Consider the following 19728-nt stretch of genomic DNA (forward strand, 5'->3'; position numbering starts at 1 on the left):
TTCCCACCAAGCAGAGTCTGGCCCACAGAAAATGGTGAGGGGATGCTGGCTGCCTTTCTGTGAAGACCTCAGTTCCTCCTGTATCAAAAGGAAGGGCTTCTCCAGCACCGTGATGCTGTTCCTTGCAGCCTTATTCACAGCAGCCAATGGTTGTCAGCAACACAAGCGTCCGTCAGCAGATGAACGGATAAACAAAATGTGGTCTCTACACAGGATGGAATGTTCTCCAGCCTTAGAAAAAGAAAGGAGTCCTGCCGCAGGCTGCCCCCGTGGATGGCCCTGGAGGCCATCGTTACACTAAGTGAAACAAGCCCATCACAAAACAAACGCCCCGCGATTCCGCTTGCACGCGGGCCTGGAGTGGTCAGACTCTTAGAGACAGAAAGCAGAATGGTGGTGGCCACGGACGAGGAGACGTGTTGAGTGGGCGTGGAGTTTCAGTTGTGCGAGATGGAAAGTTATAGAGATCTGCTACCCAGCACTGTGCGTATAGTTGACACTGCTGAGCTGCTCACTTAAAAAATGGGTAAGAGGGTACATTTGCTATTATGTGTTTTTTTTAACACAGTTAAAAATCAAAAATTTTATAGTAAAAAGTAGAGCTTCTCCACATGGGGGGAGCCCTCTCAGGCCAGGGTGCGGTAAAGCCGTCACGCCGGGCACAGCGGGGACCTCCGGGCGCCGTCTGCGCAGGTGCAGGCCCCAGACGGTTTTGTCGTCCGGTTGTGTTCTTGGGATTAGCTGCACGTTGATCTGTTTTCTACATAAATCATTGAAATGTATGAAAATGGCTTCGTCACAGCTGTGACCTGAGAGCCAGCACACTCCCCAGAGTGGTTTAGTTAACAGACATATTTTCCCTTTACCAGATTTTTTTAGACATCATTCCAGGTCTGTCTTAAAGGACACACAAGCGTATCCTAATTTGTCATAGAAATTGAATTAATTTGTTCCTAATTGTTGCAGTGTCGTCCTCATGTTGAGTCTGTGGAGGATATGGACGCATCTGGTGGCTTTAAGCATCACTGAGAAACTTGGGAGAATGCACAAAATACTAGCGCCTTTCTTTGTCTTTCCCCCGCCTCCTAGCAATGCAGCAAGAAAGCCTCTGCCTCCCTCCTGTGGCTGCTGAAGTCGTCCAGCATCATCGCCAGCCGCCCCTGGCCGCGGATCTCCCTGACGGTCATCACCACGGCCATCATCCTGACCATGGCTGTGTTCAACATGGTGAGTCGGGCCCTGCCGGACGGTGCTGTCCAGCGGGATTTCGAAGCCTTGCCCGCAGCTCCTTTGACAACACCAGTTGCTGCCTGTTACACTCAGCCTCCACCCACCGCAGCAAGGGCTTCCCTGGGAGGGGGGAGGGGGGCTCCTGCCACCACCGGCTTCCCACCTCCTGGCTCCTGCGGGTCCCAGCTAAAGAGATGCCACCAAGTGTCAGCAGGGTGGTCACCCGGGGACGACAGAACCAGCAGATGAAGGAGAGCGCAGTGGGAAATGTGTCCCACTCTGGGGTCTCAAATGCCTGATTTCAGACATGCTGTGCAATTTTGAAGATTCTTCATTAAATTTACCCGGACTCCACTTCACTTCTTGAAAATGAGAGCTGGCACCTCTCTGCCAAGGTGGATTTCAGGGCAAACGAACTGGTGCTCTTAACACACTCAGCATGGCATCAGGCATTTGGTAACCAGTGGTCGCTCTTAACGATATCAGCATTATTACTGGTGTCTCCTTAAAAGTAAGACGCTTAGGTAATCGGTACACACTGAGACACGTCCTTATTGTTATTCTGACATCCTTATTGTTATTCTGACATCGTCACTGTCAACCATAAGGTTATGAAACTTTAGACGTTGGATGCTTTACTCGAGTTGGGACTCAGGAGTGTCGTGAGTACATCCCTTGCCTTCTGGAAGCACCAAACGAGGTAGAGGAGAGGAGGCACACATGTTAAATAATAAATTCATGGTTCTCCTGGATGAAACTGTGAGCGTTCATTCAGGAAAAAATCACCGAGCACAAGTACGTGCCTGGTATGCTGCTAGAGACGCAGAACCCAAGCCAGTCTTCCTCCAGGGGTTCACGGTGGGGCTCGGGGGGCAGACAGCTGGGGGAACTGTTAGGAGGGCATCCGAGGGCCCACACGGAGGCGTAGAGAGGCAGCGAGGACGAGGGGCGAGGGGCCTGCCGGGCAGAACTCTGAAGGCTGAGCAGGAGGAGTTTCACCATATGGTGGGTGGAAGATGAGAAGGGGGAAGACATTTGGTGTCGAGGATGAGAAGAGAGAGAAATCTGTGTTGAGAAGGATGTTGAATGTTCACTTGGGACCAGTCCTTCACATTAGACTCTAGATGGAGCAGTTTCTCCGGACACACCTGGGGGTTCAGGTGAGGGCGATGCCAGAGGAAGCAGGTGGGCAGGGCCCCAGCTGTGAGGGTGGGCTGGCCCCTTCATCCACGTCACTCTGCCCAGAGTAGAGAAAGGAGAAAATTTCCCCTATTTTTGAGCTTTCTTGTAATTTCTTATGAATCACTGGAGGGGAAGGACGTGTCCATCAGGGTGTCATTTTTCGTTCACATCTGATGGTTTACAGAACAGTGCCCTCCAGCTCGTCAGGTCCCCAACCTCTTGAGTTTTGACTGCATGAGGCAGACACCAGGTCCTGTGTCCCCAGCCAGACTGCATGATGCTGTGAGCTCCCTTGGGTCACACACACACCACCAAGGGTACTGATACAGCGCTCAGACCCAGGCAGGTAGGAGTGAGCATCCGTGGGGAGCCAGGCGCGGGAGGTGGGCTCCGGGTCACTCACTCACACCGGGGGGCAGAGCGCACCTCCCCCGCTGGGGATGCAGGTGCGGTCCAGGAGTGACCTGCCTGCAGCTAAGTGCCTCCCGCCGTATTTCTGCGCCTGTTTTCCCAGCTGCACTTGAACCTCTCCATCGTGGAGAGGTTTCTATTTAATGCAGCATAGCTTTTAAAACTTGCCTCGGTACTTCTTTTGAGAACACAGTTCCTAGACTAACTGAGTCCTGCTCTCAAGTGGTGGTTTTGCTATTTCTAAGCAGTTATTGACCCAGTGAGGCTAATCCAGGCACTGGACTCACTCTCCAAAGGGCCTAGCAGCTCTTTTGTGGGTGGGTTTGGGGAGGGGCTGCCTTCATGAGCAAGCTTTGCTTCAGTCCCTGGGAAGAAAATTTAACTTTTTTGTCAGGAAACTTCATGTTTTTAAAGTCACAGCCTCATTCAGATCCTCTAATTCAGCTCCTGTGATTTATAAGCGTTCTCTTAGGGACAAAGCAAAAATGCTTTCCTTTTCTTCCTTTTTTTTCTGTTTTCAATATGATTTTTCCTGTGGGTAAAATCTGTACAACATACAGTTTATGGGTTTCACCATTTTTAAGCGTACGGTTTAGGGGCATTCGGTACGTGTGCAGTGTCGTGCAATCATCACCACTATCTGTGTCCAGAACTGTTTCATCACCCCAGACACAGACTCTGTACCTGCGAGCAGTAACTCCCCACTGCCCTGGCCCTGGTAACCTCTACTCTGCTTTCTGTTTCCATGAACTTGCCTGTTGCAGATAACCTCACGTACGTGGGATTACACGGTGTTTGTCCTTTTGTGTCTGGCTGGTTTCGCTTGGAATAGTGTTCCCAAGTTTCTCATTTTCTCTTTGATGTGGAGCCCCCCACAGCAGCGGACCCTCTCAGTCTGCACTGGGCTTTCTAGCCAGTGGCAAACAGCCCTTACTGGCTGTTTCTGTCATCACCTGCCATCATCCAGGAGCGTGAGGCACGCTGTGGGGGCCAAGGCCGCCCACGATCTCCCCTGCCGCTGTCTGTGTGGTGGACCATTCCACACCGAGCCTCCACGTGGCGTGTGTCACTGATGTGTAGCCCGAGGCTGAATGGTCACAGCCCCGACAAGAGCAGGGGCCAATAGGGATGCTGCGCTCAGAGAACCGGCTCCTTTCACTCTCATGCACACTAATGCAAATGCCAGAATGGCCAAGTGAGTTTATTTAAAATGAACCATGGGGTTTTGCCAGGACATCTTAAACACCTGACACTCACCCCTGTGACACCAAACACTCCAATAAAAAATAGAGAAAAACAAATCAGTTATCCAAAATTTTTTCTTCAAATATGGGGTTTGGGGCACCAAACTGAGAATAGCCTGTGGGTCTTGTTCCGTTTGACTTCTCAGCTGACTGTTTAGAACCACGTATGAGACGCTCAAATCCTCTGCCATTTTTTTCTGACATTTTGACCATGTCGTCGTGTGATTCTTCCCATCATTTCGCAATCTTTTCTGAGACACCTCTCAGAGAATGTTATAAATAGCCCGGCTTTGTGAGCCACTCAGACAAGGAGTTAGCCGTAGTGAACTAGCAGTTAACGAGGACGCTCTCCGGACTTCTCACTCCAGCCAAATGACAAGCAACGGTGTTACCAGGCACAGAACACGGCATTAAATCCCGTGTTCACAACTGAATAGTATCTGAAAAACATAATTCTGAGATGTTTTACATTGCCTGGGAAATGTAAAATTGGGAAGTCGGGCTAAAAATTGTAGTTAATTAGGACCTCTTGTCCAGAAAGAGGATATCATTTCCCCGTGATGACAGAGGCTGTGGAATATTAAAGCAGATCCAGAGAGACGTCCCTCAAATAATGATGATACGAGAAATTCATTCTGTGCAGAAAATGATGGCACTTTAACCCGGAGGAGAGAGGGACCTGGGACAGATAAAGCTCTGGTTTCAACAGCTATAATTAGGAGTTTGTTATTTTAAAGTAACGAAGAAGACAGAAGAGGAAAATTGATTCCAGACTGCAGTGTGGTGCCGCGTAGACAGGATGAAGGGGTTCTTGATTTTAGGGGTAGTTAATGTAAAAAGTAGAAAAAAGTAGCAGGAGGGAGTTAACGAAGCATTACTGGATGTGACGACTGAAGTTCTCCACTGCAGTTCAAGTTCACGCCATCGTATTACCGCATAGCCTAGGCGGTCCTCACAGGACATACTTCTGCTGGTTGTACAGCAAGAATTTAGTTTCTTCTTTATATGCTGATAGAGCAAATAGGGTATTTTTAAACTGTTTTAAGATCTCAGTTGCCTGAGACTAGTAACCTGTTAAATTGAATGGTGTCCTTCTATTTGTTTCTTGATTCTTTATTTAAATGTTTCATTTTCGATCTGTCAGATCTAAATTTGTAACATGTTGAAGCCTGATGTTTGCCAAGCAGTTACTACATTTTTCTCCTGATGCTATTTTTCTCAAATAATTAGCACATTTATGTTTCAGCCGGGGGTTGTGACATTTTTGATAAATTCTTTACTAGTAAATAAAGAAATCTATACAGTTATTTGGTTTTTAAATCAGCATTTTGCAGTGTTTTATGAATGGTAAAATGGGTATCTGGTATCATTCCTGGCATCTGAGAGGAAACGTTCTCAAGAACATACAAAATAAATGGCTTTTTCTTTACCTAAGTAAAGTACTGTAGGTATTTGACAAGAACTCTTGTCAAAGGAAACAAACAGAAGGGAGGAGGCTAACAAAAGCAATCACGGAAACGATACAGGGACGTTTCCCTTTTTAGACCTTGAGTTTGGATGGTTAGCCCCGTGCAGAAAAGCCAACCTAGTTTCACAGATGAGATGAATTTCTTTTGTAAAGGGAACCTGGGCCCAGTGGTTTCTCCGGTTTACCTGTACTGAACACTTTTCTGACCCTCAGCCACGATACAGAAAGTGACTGCTCCTCAGTCACCTGAACAGTTTGTGCTGACGCTTCTCCAGGAAAGAGAGAGACAGAGAGAAACGGAAACAGACAGACAGACAGAGGAGGAGAGCGAGGGAGAGAGAGAAACAGAAAAGGAGAGGCTGAGTTTTTCCCATCTTGTGGACTGGCCGCACTTTCCTTCTGGCTGCTGATATTGGTGGCCATTATATGAGAACGAATCACCTTTATTTTCTCAGGATTACTCCTTTTTAAAGAAAAACATCAGGACCCCCTTTCTAACAGTCCTGAGAGCATCCATCCCCTCCAAACGTGATCCCTCGAGGTCCTGGGCTGCCAAGCACTCACGTGCAACAGACACAGATGTTGGTGTCAGTTAGTGCACTTTGCCCACAGAATGAACTTATTTTCTTAAAATGAAAACCTTATACAACTGCACTGACTCATTCCACGTCTGAGCCTAGTTGGTGAAGATGCTGCAGAGACGCCACGTGAAGACTCCGATGTCGCAGTGGAGGGTCGAGGGTCTGAGTGCGATGACGTCAGCCTCACACGTAATTCTAACCGAAGCTCCCTGCCCTGTGCTGTGTGCATTTTAAAACTGATGTTTGACAGAGGTGCTTCTGTTTTCTTCCGCATCCATCCTGTAGGTCTGGAATTCACTATGACGTGCAGAGCACAGCAGTGTGATTTACTTACTCAACAGAGACTCTCAAAGCCTCCGTGAGGAGCTGGGAGGGGAGGGCTTAGCTCAGGGGTAGCGTGCGTGCTTAGCTTCGTGGTTTCAAGCCCCAGCCCCTCCATTAAATAAGTAGATAAATAGATACCTCCCCTCCAAAGGAAAAAAGAAAAGAAAAAAGAAGAGATGAAGGGGTCAGCACCGCTAACAGAGACCCTGGGTTGCCCACACAACCCTGTTTACTGCGCCAAAGGAACGCCTGGTCGTTAGTGAACGTAACACCCACCTCCTGTCTCTTTAATCTCTTTTGCACGAATTCATTGAGAAAAACACTTTCTTTGCAGTTTTTCCTGAGTGATTCGGAGTCAGAGGAAACGACTCTTCCAATGGCCAACGCGTCAAACACAAGTCTTTCTGCTTTAAATAATCAGGCAGCGACTCTGCGTGCACAAAATTTGTTTTTCCTGCCGGTAAGAACGCTTCGCTCATTGCTGCTCTTGTTGTCTCCTGTGTGCTGTTCCCTGCGGGGTGGCATGGCTCCACCTCCTCGTCTGGGACAGACTTTACTTTTCGTCTTTGGTTTCAATACCTGAGTTTGTCCTGACCAGGGGAAAACTGCCAGTGTTCAGCAGAGAAGTCCCAGCCACGGGCACCCATCAGGTCTCATGTGCAAACCAGCAGTGGCACTTTGAGGCCCTCATGGGTGACTCGTGTTTCTCCCCTGAATGCTGCATTTTATAGCCTGTGTCCCAGCACGTAGCATTCGACTGTACGTCACTGACTTTCGGGGTCTGTCACTTACAGGTTGTGCTAATTATCCTGGTGAATTAGAGTCAGCTTCCTGGCTCTGTGGTGACGAGGCCCACGGCTCACATTTCTCTCTTTCCTTTGGTTGCAGATGTGTCAAGTGATTATATCCTCAAATAATCCTTGCTAACTGGCCCGTTTTAACTGATGTCCAAGAAAAGGGCCTCGACTGAAATTTCAAAACTTACTAACACATTAGTCATTTAAGTGAAAAGAGTTAAATCAGTTATTTGCTGCTTAATAACTTCTTTCTTCCCATGAATTTTCATGTGCAAAAAAAAATAACTTTGTGGGGGAGGATATAGCTCACTGGTAGAGCGTGTGCTTAGCGTGCACGAGGTCCTGGGTTCAATCCCCAGCACTTCCATTAGAAAAATAAAAACAAAAATTTGATACCTTCCTTTTCATTTTCTGAATAATCATCTAAAGTAGCATAAATTCTTCCCACTTGGCTTGTCTCACATAATCAGTTTCAAGAGTGCTAAATGAGCTCTTCTGGGCACTGAAATTGATCATTCAATATGTGTATTTTTTCATCTTTCTCCCAATTTTTTAAACTCCATGAGCTATGATGATTAAGGAGATCTCCTTTCTTCATTCTTCTTTCGTTGGTTTGTCCCTTTGATATTAGGCTTTGATCCTAAGCCAGGCTTGTTTCTGAGGCCAGAGAGCAGCGTCCACATGGTGTCCCCAGAGGCTCAGGATGAGAGGACAGCATCAGTTTTGTGCCTTGTCCACGGGGTCCTGGCCTTCGTTTGGGGCAGGACTGTGAACCCCAGTGAGCACTGGGGATTGCCTTCTCTGTGTCAGTTATGTGAACAGTGAGAGATGGGATTCCTGGGGAGGGTTTACTGGCTGTGATCTCAGTGTGGGCAGTTCGGAGCCCCTTTCTCTAGGGGATGATGTAAACTGCCTGGCTTTTCCTCCTTGGATGGAGGCCCCAGCACACAGTCCATCGGCAGTGGAGGGGCCGTGCCTGCGAGCCATCCCCACGCCGCATCCCCCCGACTCTTGGACGGTTTACAGTGAAGATGCTTTTTCACAGGAAAGAAAAGCATAGCTGGCAAATCATTTTTCTGTAATCTCTCCATCCAGAGTTTGAGTTGAACGGCTCACCATCCTTGGCACCCCGAAAGGCAGGAAAGTCATCATCGTGAATTTCATTTAAGAAAGTCTGTGTGATATCTTATTTTCAAAGAAACAAATCATTAGAAACCCAAGATAGTGAAAGGGCACCTTTCGTCAACCAGAACAGATTCCGAAAAAAACACACAGTAGACTGTAAAATCTAGGTCAGACTTAGTCAGCAGGGCTACTGTTGTTCCAATAATAAATCCTCAGAAAGAGGATTATGGTGAGCTTTGCCAAGGAGGCCCTGCGTGCTCACATACTGTCTGTGCAGAAATGGCATTATTAACTTGCAAGGTTAGGGATCCCCGAGGAGCTTCGAAACAGCCTGGCTTCCGTCTAAATGGATGGAAAGGAACGCCGGGAAAGCCGTTTTGCGGATACGCATGATGCCTCAGTTACTCCTCCCAAAGCCCGCCTTCCGTGATGTCCGAGGTTGATTGACAGCGGGTGGAAGGCGTGTCCACATTCACTGCGGCAGGAGATGAGAAGTGGTGCGGCTCTTCCTGGTGGTCATTTGTGATAGTCAAAAAGCGTAGAAACAGGCATACTTTTTACCCTGCAACACAACTCTTAGAAACTAATTTTAAAGGTGCGAAGATTTAGCTACAGGAGTGTTCATCAGAGTGTTTATATAACAACAAAAACAATGGAAGGAAGCAAACAACCTAAAAGTTAGAATAAATTTAATTGTTTAAATTTTGTTATGAACATACGATTTAATTATATCCCGCCACTATAGAAGATGCTGTAGAAAAGTATTTAAGGACATGGAAATATATACCTGTAAGTTATTAATTGAAAAGTGTCATTGAAAATCATTCCAAACAACACATTCCTAATTTCCTAAAATAATAATACCAATAATAAGTAGCAATGACACCCGAAAAGCTGGAAGGACAGACAAAAAATTAATCATAGCTCAGGTTGGATGTTCGTGATTGCAGGAGACCCTTACTTTTTATATCGGTCCTTTGTACATTAATATTTAACATCAGATACTTCTGTAGCAGAAGAAAAAGTCACTTAAAAATGTCAGAAAACAGAATCAACCAGAAAGAATCTTTGCCATGTTGTCAGTTCACACTATATAAGGCATTTATATCGTTTCATCCACAGATCTACACTGTAAGTTAGATATTGGGAGTTCCGGTTTTTCCAGGCGAGGAAACGGAGGCCAAAAGATGCTTTAGTAAATTACAAAGATGACAGTGGCTGTTCCCTTGGTATGAAAATGCAGACTGATTTCACTGAATGTGTGAAAAGTGTTCATGACAATAGGAACCAATTTTAACTTAATAGTAACTAATGTTAATAGTAAATAGTAACTAAGACAAAATTAACTCATAATTATATTAACTGTAACAAACCTATATAAAAATAAGAGTACAAATGATTATGTCCTAGCAGAAGTCAGTTCAGGCGCCTACAGCCAGAATCTTGACAACCAGTGATCTCCGCGCTGGGCTGCCTTGAGTGGTAGAGAGGTGTTCTTTGGGGCTCCCTCTGAAGATACCAGCAGGGTCCTAACCTACCTTTAATGAATTCCCGCAGTACCTTGTGCGTGGCCCCCAAGTGTCCTAGAAAGGGTATTTAATAGGAAAGGTCCAGGAGGGGCTTCAGGATGATGGTACAGAGGGTGCCGAGCTCACCCCCTCCCACAGATACATCAATACAAGATGCGCTGAAAGGCTGCTTCCTGTCGACGCGTGTTTCTGGGTAGATGTCCCTGAAATGTGAAAGCGTTTTAAAAGCCTGAGAATGAAGGTGAACTCCTAGGCATATATTACAGGTGTTGGCGCATATTTAAACCTAGAGCTGTTACCGAAAACCTTTACAACCCTACCGCCCTCAGTCCCCCAAATGCACACGCTGCTACACACACTTGTGTAAGGGGCTCCTCAGTCTGCTCACTCAGTTAGGCTGAACTGTTGGAAACTTTCATCATCAGAAAGGTTTTCAGCATAATTTTAGCAGCAGAATCCTTTTTAAAACCAACTCTTACAAAGAGCCCCAGTTTCAGAATGTATACAGCTTCCCAGGGGCCAGATGCTGTTCTGTGCTCTGTATTATCTCATTTGATCCTCACAAGAATTCTTCAAAGTGGGTATTCGCCTCATCCCACAGACATGCCTTTCATTATTTGTGCAAATAAGCTGCTTTGTCGTTGAAGGGGAGACGCTGAGTCGGAGCTTCCTTCGCTGCCTGTTCCCAAGGCGATTTCACGGCTTTTCAAGAGCTGTTTGTAATCCGCCGCCTGCTGCCTCATAGAGCAGGTTACAAACCCAGGCTTGGCAAACTCTCGGTGGGGACTGATACTTTGAAAAATATGATGGTGGATTAGCCCAAAAATGAGCTAAAGAAAGAAGGCATACAAAGCTGCAGCCCGTGTTTTATTAGATTCACCAGAAAGGAGCCCACCGCATCAGGCTGTAAGGCTCCGCTGACCCTGGGCGGAGGGCCCCTGGGGGGGGCGCGCGGGGCCCCCTGGGCTGCTCTCAGAGGCCGCCCCAGCCCTGGTGCCCCGTGGGTCACTGAGCCTCACACCTGCCCTCAGAAGGTGATCCTCGGTCATTAAGTATTTCCGTGATTGAGGAATTAACATAGTAGTGGCAGAAGTCCCCCGTAAATGAGGGCTGGTCTCCAAGCACAGGCTGCCTCTCTCCCACCTTCTGCGTTAGTGAGACTGAGTTAGTGGTGCCCCTCCAGTGTCTCCCAGGCCACCCGTTCTGGCATTCCTCTCTGTCAGCCTAACAGCCCCAGCAGGACACACTTCCTCTCTTCCTCTCCCTGTTCTCTGTTGTGGGGGGTTGGTGGTCTGAATAGTGGAGAACTGACGTCAGGTAATTGTGGCTGAAGAGGCTGCGCTTACAAACCCTTGGCATCCCCTAAAATGCCACCACCTGTCAGGCTCCCCGGCCGAGGCACGCCTCACTTCCCAAAGACTGCCCCAGCTGCTGTGGGACCCAGGGGAACTGCTGGTCCTCCTTCTGAAGGTGAAGTGCCAGCTCGGAGTCCTCACTGGCAAGCTCTGGTTAATTCTTGCCTGGGTGCCTCCCGCAGGGAAGGAAGGGCACTGTGGGACCACTGCAGCTCGTTTTCTGACTTTTTCTTCCCCAAGAACAGGACTGATGAACTGATACCAGTAGCCTTTCCCAGGGCTGACTGTGGATGACCCTAGCTGGGGAAATAAAATTAAGAGATAGAATGACAAAAATAAGCAGTTTTTACAAAGCTTATTGCATATAATGAAACTAAGATGGAGTAGTTTACACACTGGGCTATTTTTAAAAGGCAAGATATTAACTATTATACATAAAATAGATAAACAACAAGGTCTTACTGCAGAGCACAGGCAGCTGTAGTCAGTATCTTGTAATAGCCTATAATGAAGAAAAATATGAAAAGGAATATATATATATATGTATATGTATAACTGAATCACTGTGCTGCATACCAGAAATTAATACACTGTAAACTGACTATACTTCAATTTTAAAAAAAGAAAAAAATCAGTCAGATCTATGTTTTATTAAAGTGATGAAACTTTACTGAGTGCTAATCCTGCTGCGGCAGTGCTAAGATAGTAGCCAACCCTTGTTATTAAAAACACCAGGATAAAAAAAATAAAATATTTTTTTAATTAAAAAAATTAAATTAAAAAGAAACCAGCACAGAACAAGCAAAGGCTTTGTGAGAATGATACCTCTTTCCACTCAGCGAGCCCCTCCGGGCCCGCGGGGCGGTGGGCTCCCAGCCTCACTTGCTCAGTGAGCAATAGGAGGACGTTACTGGGATTTTACAGATGACGACATTGTGGCTGCCCTGGTAAGCGACTGGAGCAGGACTGAATCCAGGGCTGTCCTGTCTTGACTATGTTCTTTGTAGTAAATAGACAGAAAAGCGCTGATACGGGGCGGGCCTGCGGGCTGCTTCCAACGGCCCATAAAAGGCGGCCCGCGCCGGCTTCTTCATCACACTTGGTCCTGGGGTTTCACTGAGTGCCTGTTCACTTCCAGGGCGGTCAAGACTGACCCTGGCCAAAGCTTTTAGCTTTTAAAATCCTTTCTGTTCTGGATAGTCCCTCTGACACACAATTTCCCTTTTACCCAAATGCCTAGGATTTCTTACACTTTTAACAGAACTACCTATAATAATTTGTATCCTCTTAATGAATTAGATAATTGAAAGGTCACAAAATATTCTGTCTTGTAATTTTGTTTTAATCTGTAAATGTGCATGGTTTTCATCTTCACAAAGCAAGTTGTTTTCATCTTTGTTGACATTTGCCTTTAACATGTCTTCAATACAGATTTCTAAAAACTATTTCTGAAAAGTATTTGACAATACGCATGATAATTTGTATTAAACGTGCTGTGGTGGGTGAGACACCATGTAATGAGTAATTCTTGTCTCAATCAAATGGGTTTAGTCATTTATCACTGGATCCAAAAGCAGAAAAAGGCGTCTGCTTTCACAGTCAGTTTACGAGTTGAGCAGGAGAGCTTGGAGGTGGTCCCCATGTTTACTTCGCATGCATTCCCAGGAAGGAGAGATCCTAAGTTCTCATGCGACCTTGTCCCTGTCCCAGTACTTTATATACAGCTGCATCCTGGGGTTGATCTCCTGTTCGGTTTTCCTGCGCGTGAACTACGAGCTGAAGATGCTGATCATGATGGTGGCGCTGGTGGGCTACAACACCATCTTCCTGCACACTCACGCCCACCTCCTGGACGACTACAGCCAGGTCCTGTTTGAGAGGTAACCTGCTTCCTCTTTCCTTCTCTTTCCTTTGTTCTTTCATGGGATGTTGATAACGTGAGTGTGTGTGGAGTAAATGCAAATTAGCACAGCCCTCGGGAATCGTTGTGTGAGTTCTGAAGTGATGATTCAGGAAGATGATGTGTGTTTTTATGATAGATTACGTAGATAGGTATTATAGTCTATAACTAGAAGATATGAAATAGTTTAGAGAGACGATGTTAATAATCCGTACTGTGTTGATAAGAAGAATCTTTTTGATCACCTTCAGCATTATTCATATTTTGGACTGAATAATTTCCAGGGGATTGGGGGTGCAGGTTTGTCCTGTGCATTGAAGGTTATATAGCAGCCTCCCTGGCCTCTGAGCAGAAGATGCCAGACACAGTCCCCCCACCCCTAGTCATGACAACCAAAAATGCCTCCAGACTTTGAAGAATATGCCCTGTCAGGCAGTGTGGCCCCCTCGTTCAGAAAAGCTGAATCCATAGACACAAAAATACAGGGAAAATGAGTGGTTCCATTCACAAGTTATAGTGCGAATTTCTTACTGAAGATTTCCTAGAACATCCTTGTGTGGAGGGAGTTCTGTCAACTGTGGCAATTCTCTGTTCTATGAAGAAACTGACTTTCAGGAAAGGATGTGACTGTGTTTACTCTGCCAGCCTTAGGACTGGGTGTTTCAAGAGTGAGAGTCTACTTACTCGGGTTTATGAAAAGTTTCCTGTGATCAAATTGCATCTCTAAGCTTATTGTGAATATTTGTTCCCTGCCTGAAAAAAAAAATGTTTTAATCAGAATATTCTCCATTTCACATCTTAACAGCAAAACCACATTTTGTATCAAATGTTAGGTTTATTTCTGGACCCACCAGGCTTCAGACTTTTTTATACTTTATTATACTTTGCATAATCCTCCATAATACTTCTATATTTCTTTTAACATAAAGTAAATGCCTGAAATATTTGCATAGATCTGTTGCTCCGAAAAGATTGTGCTGACAACGCATGGCCACTTCTCCACTGGAGGGGGCCAGTATCAGGAAGGTGTGCGCCTTACCATGTAAACATTTCTTACCAATAAAAATACTTTTAGAAACACAATTGCAATGCATTCTCTTCACCTAATTTAATTTTCATCGTTCGCCACACCGTGAAACCCTACTAATCTGTAGTCAAGCTCGGGGTAGTGGAGTTGCAAAAATACATAATTGCATTAAGGAAACTTTATGATTCCTTAGCCAAGATGAGAATGCAATCAGAAGTTAATTTTCCAATAAATTCTCAAAATCGCCAGCCAAACATGCTTTAATATTTCTCGACTGTATCCAGAAAGCCTGGATCGAATCCCTAAGTAAATGCAGCATTATCGATCGTTATGCACAGCTGAGGACACTACTAAATTTCCCTTTATTAAATTTAAAGCTGCTGAGTATGGTACTCATCCAAAGCTGAATAAGAAACTAGATTAGCAAGTTCCTGATGGGGAGGGAATTACTCTGGGGATCCGAGAGAGACGCACCACCTCTGATTAGCACCGCAGCAGCGGTAAGGTAAGGATTTGGTTGAAGAAAAGGAGTCTGATTGTCAAGCCCTTTTGTTTCGTTCAAGATCTTTTTGTGTTTGCTCTCTTGGTTTTATCTTTATAATAACCTGAAAGCTAGGGAGGGCTGACATGAGAAGCCTCAGGGACCTGCCGTCACTTAGTAAGCCAGCATCCTCTCTAGGATGGGTGTTCCTGTCTGTCTAATCTTGGCCGTAAGGTTCTGGCACTTTCTGTTTCCTGTATGAGCTGCCACAATATTCCCAGAAGCACTCCTCTGCCAAAAGATGAAATTACTGACATAATAGCATAATACCTCAAAATTAACGGTCTTTCTGTAATATGCGTGTAAAACCCACCCCTAAAAGAGAGACCTCGAGAGCCAGAGCTTGGAATTCCAATTCCTCCAACCTCAGTGTGTGTTTGGCGCAGCCCTGTGACTCATTATCAATGTCATGCTTTCTTTCTCTTTTCTGAGATTCAGGAGACCCTACCCCTCATCAAAGAACTGATGGAGGATTTTTCATCCTTTATCTGCTTTGTTGATGCAGTTCTTTCAGATACGAAACTAGGATCCTGAATCAATCAGTCAGTCAGTCAAGCTGGTCTGAGATGGTGCTTTGAGACTGGGCATCCTTCAGTCCCAAGGCCAGGGGTGCCCCTCACGGGGGGAGGGAGCCGGCTTAATGCAGTGCGGGCAGCACCCCCTGTTCTGATCGAGCTGGTCCTGTGTCACTGAAGTCGCGTTCTTGGTCCCATCCCTTTTCTGACCTATTTCTGCTCACTGTGTCCTTGCCTCCTTTTCACTCCTGGTTTCCTATCCTTGCTCTGGTCCTTCTGGGATCATGCGTGGCTGTGGCAGTCAGTGTCCTTGCTGCCCACCTCGGCCTCTGGACTGACCCCACATGGCCGCCGAGCTGTCATCTCTGGGTGTGTATGAGGACTGAGCAGCCCTCCCTGCCGGAAAAGTGGAGAGCGCCCCTCTGGATGAATTGTCTCAGGTGTCTGCGGTCTGCTCGCCTCTTTCTTGTGGTCCACACACTGAGGAGTTTATTAGACACTCTCAAATCAAGGCAAGATCAGGTCTGAACCAGGCACCACCCGGCACCCGCAGCGCCCACAGCTGTGCCTGGCATCCGGTGAGCAGGCTGAAAAAGCATCTGTTGAATGAATGAATAAGAGGCGGGCGTGTGGTCCTGAATTACCATTAGAGCCTAAATGCCGGACAGAAAAATGTCTCGCCTCACCTGCTTCCCCGAAGCCAGAGGCTCCTTGAAGATGTGACTTTTCAGAATCGACATCAGTTTTGCTTAAACCTTTAAATTTCAAGAGGAAGCTTGGAGAGGGCATGCCTGTTTATAGGGTGGTGCTGGGCCATCTTATGAACACACAGTTTGGACAGTGGTGTTGTCCTGTGAGTTCACCATGTTTCGGGGGCCTTTTCTGAGCCAGATTTGACATCAAAAATGGACAACCCAACAGGGAATTTGTTGCTGACTCTGTACAGAAAACAGGAGGAGAAGGCACTAGAGAAACTCCAAACCAGTGAGTAATTCAGAACATAATATCAAAGATATTCTTAGAGATTCACGAATGAAGAAAGCCAATTTTTCAGGAGAACGAAAGACTACCTTGAGGGAGTGTGTCATTAAAATATCCATTAGAATGGAGGCCAGTGATGTCCTGGTCCTTCACTTCACCTGCCATCATGTGATTCTGATCAGTACCTCATGGTGAAGGAAGCTCAGAAGTGTCTGGTATTTAGAAAGTCCGAAAAAATATGTTTCTTAATTCTTTGGCATTTACAAGAGTCCTCCATCTTGTCTGTGGTACAAGATGTTTTGCTGAATCAGTCAACAGCAATTCTGGCGCTTTTCCATGACATGGTCTCCCAAAGCCCTCAGCCGGCACCGCTGAGGTTGCCAAATGTCCTACTCGGTGATGGTGATGGTGATGACCACTGATATTGCTGGAAGCTGTTTTCATTTTGAAGACACTTTTCCCTTCCCATGACAAAAGCGTGCTCTGGAGTCTGTGAGGCATTGTCAGATTTTTCCTGTGAGTTTTTTTTTTTTTTTTTTTCTTGCAGAACTGAAAAGTCTCAATGGATGAGAATTATCATTCCCCATTATGTTAATCCCTGAGTGCTAGAAATATGTCTTCTGTTCTGAAGAGGTGTGGGGGATGGAGATTGGGGGCAGAGGGGCAACAAGGAGTCCAGCCTATTAGCCAGCTCTGTGTGGACACTTAGCCTAATGAAATGAATACTTTGTGGGCAGAATATAAATAAGATGCATAAGTAAGCAGCAGTGATATCCAGGACCCAGCGTCATCCAGAAGCTCTGGATTGTCGCTGGTAGAAATGTCTGCGTACGTTTAACTTCCTGAACTTAGCAACAGCTCCAAATCAAGGATAATGATGGAAATGCTCTTAAGAACAAGTGTCACTGGGAGCCACGAGTTAAGCTGCTTCAGTGTGGAATTGTTCTGCCTTCTCTGTTTTTCCGGTGTCTCATGGAAAACCCCCAGGCTAGACTTCGACATGTTGTAATATTTTGACAGTGTCCCAGTTAGAGATCAGCTGGCGCTGAGCTCACCAGAAAGCCTGGAGGAAGATCTGCAGCAGTGATTATGCTCCGCGGAGAGGCAGGAGCAGTGCACGTCCACCCTGGGGCAGGTGGTCCCAAGGTGTTCCAAAACACCTGACATTTCTTTGAAGTCTCCTCTTTTAAATGAAAAAGAAATTTATTCCAGATTTGAATTCAAGCCCATCATCTATCCAAAATAATACTGAAAAGATTGGAAATTACTTTCAAATGTAAAATCCCAGTTTCTCTTCGTCTTCCTCATGCCCCCACCCAGTGCCAGCCCCAGCAAGTAAGGAACACACGTGTCTGCTTCTCTGTGGCTGACACCACTCGCAGGGAGCTGGGAGGCAGAGGAAGGAGGCGGGTGGTCTGAGCCACCTAATTTAACAAAAACTCAAGTTGCCTTAGGGCTACTCAAATTCTACCAAGCTTTCTTTTCTTCCTTTAAAAGCAACTGAGATGGGGTATAGCTCAATACTATTTATTAGATAGATAGATAGATACATACATACATACATACATACATAGCAACCATTAGTGACCTACTTTTTAATCTAACCTAAAAAAGAAAATGCCCTGTGGTTTGAACTCATCGCAGGAAGATACTCAATTTTTAGGCTGTTTTGTTTGTCTTGAGAATAAGGGAAGGAAAGAGATTTCACAGAGCCTGGGCCCATAGACTGGAAAGGATATTTACTTTTTATCATCTACTCTTCAATCTATGAGGCCAAAGCCCAGAGCACAGCCCCACAGTATCTGATTGCATGGAAGGACCAGTTCTTCCCACTTAAAACCTCTCTTCTCTACAGAGTGAAACCCTGACTGCGTTAATCAGGGCACATCGTTATCTTCATAGCAAAAGGCCATCACTACCTCTCCGGCTCCACTTTTATTATCTCTCCTGACCTGAAGCTGCCTCCAGGGCTCTTTTCTAAGCAAGAGCCTATCCTTTATTACATTAGTCATTTGCAGCCCCAGAATGTTTTGCTTGGCATTTGTGAATAACACTCTGAAAAGGCATGAGGTTTAGAGCCGTCTGTCCTTGGATGACATCGGTCCTCCTTCTCTGGAAGATTGCATAGGGTTCCGGTGCATCTGTGTCCAGCCAAGGGAGGAAAGAGTCCCTAGAAATGAAATCCCTTAGGTCTTAAACCAACACAGTGATTGGCGCATTCATCCATTTGTTTTTACAACGCACTTTCATTGAACACCCTGTGTATCCCAGGCCTGACTGCTGGAGTCGAAGCACGTAGAGATGAATAAAATATAGTTTCTGCTCTCAAGAACTTACAGAATCTCTCTGTTAGACAGTTGTGTCTCACCAGAGGCCAAAAGGAGACTTGGAGGTTGACTTCCTACAGTGCACCTAGGAACCTGTTGTCTGGGAGCTAGTGACCCAGGGTTGACTCCTGCGTTAGAAACACCCTGAAGAACTGTGGAGACCCCAAAGGGTGGGGGAGGAGTGATGTCACACCATGGCACAATAAGACATCACTCATTTTTGCCCCCAACAATAATTTGTAATCTCTCCATGGACAAAAGTGCCTTTGTAGGAGCTGTGGGACCCAGCCCCGTGCTGGATCCAGAAGGAGTCCTGCCCACCCTTGTGTTGGGTAGCAGCATACAGACCTTGGCCCTGGCTATGGACCCTGAAGGAGCATGTGATTCACTCCAGCCTCTCTCAGCCATGGAGCCCCTGGAAAAGTGACCCATGGACGAAAGAGCCTTTGTAGAAGCCCAGGTTTCCAGAGGAGGAGGCCCAGCACACCACTGGGGCAGAAGAGGCTGGACTCGCTGAAGTGGGTAAGAGAAATGGTATGACTCTGTCCACATCATCCCTCTCCCAAGATGGCACAGCTTAAGACCAAGAGAGACGTTCTGAGTCCTTGACTTCTCCTGCAAGGGAAAACGGGAGCATGTGGGTGAGCCCCTGGCTTCCCTGGCTCTTTCCCGGCAAGAGGCCCATGTCTCTCTTGCCCCATCCAGAGTGAGTCCCAAGCTGCATGACTGGGGTTAGGAAGAAGCTGGGGGAGTGGCCGATAGGACTCTCAGGGCACTAAGGGGACACCCTGCTAACTACACTGGAGCCTTTATCAAGAAGCCCATCCACAAGCTTCTGGGAACACCTCACCCACAGATTCCCCCAGCTGGCCCAGAGGCACCTACATCGCTCCACGTGCCTCACCCACACCCCTGCCCCACAGTCAGCTCCCTGCACGTATCCCCTCCTGATGGCAGCGTCGAGAGCGAGTTTTGGCACACAGCGACTGAGCACGCACAGAAGGCTGGCCCAAATATGAGGGCCATGGAGAGACCACAGACTTGAACTTTAGTAAATTCTGCTTGGAAGAGAAATGGGAGACTGTCTTCAGTTGGACTGGTGCATTGCGAGATGGAGAGAAGGCATACAAGCTTAAAGCTCCTCCACGAGAGGGAGCAAGAAAGGTGGAGTGATGTACCCAGAGAAGGTAC

At 46.5% G+C, this 19728-nt stretch overlaps 1 protein-coding gene across 2 annotated transcripts in view; it reads left to right on the top strand.

Moving 5' to 3' along the window:
- The window catches only part of ADCY2 (adenylate cyclase 2), a 378996-nt gene that overhangs the window by 313601 nt on the left and 45667 nt on the right, over positions 1-19728 (top strand). For both annotated transcript variants that reach the window (XM_064479397.1, XM_064479401.1), the window contains exons 16-18: positions 1090-1227; positions 6775-6900; positions 12957-13126. In XM_064479397.1, the coding sequence (XP_064335467.1) occupies positions 1090-1227; positions 6775-6900; positions 12957-13126 (434 nt within the window). The remainder of the gene's footprint in view (positions 1-1089; positions 1228-6774; positions 6901-12956; positions 13127-19728) is intronic.

The sequence above is a fragment of the Camelus dromedarius genome, chromosome 3, assembly GCF_036321535.1.
Source record: "Camelus dromedarius isolate mCamDro1 chromosome 3, mCamDro1.pat, whole genome shotgun sequence".
NCBI classification, from domain to species: Eukaryota; Metazoa; Chordata; class Mammalia; order Artiodactyla; family Camelidae; genus Camelus; species Camelus dromedarius.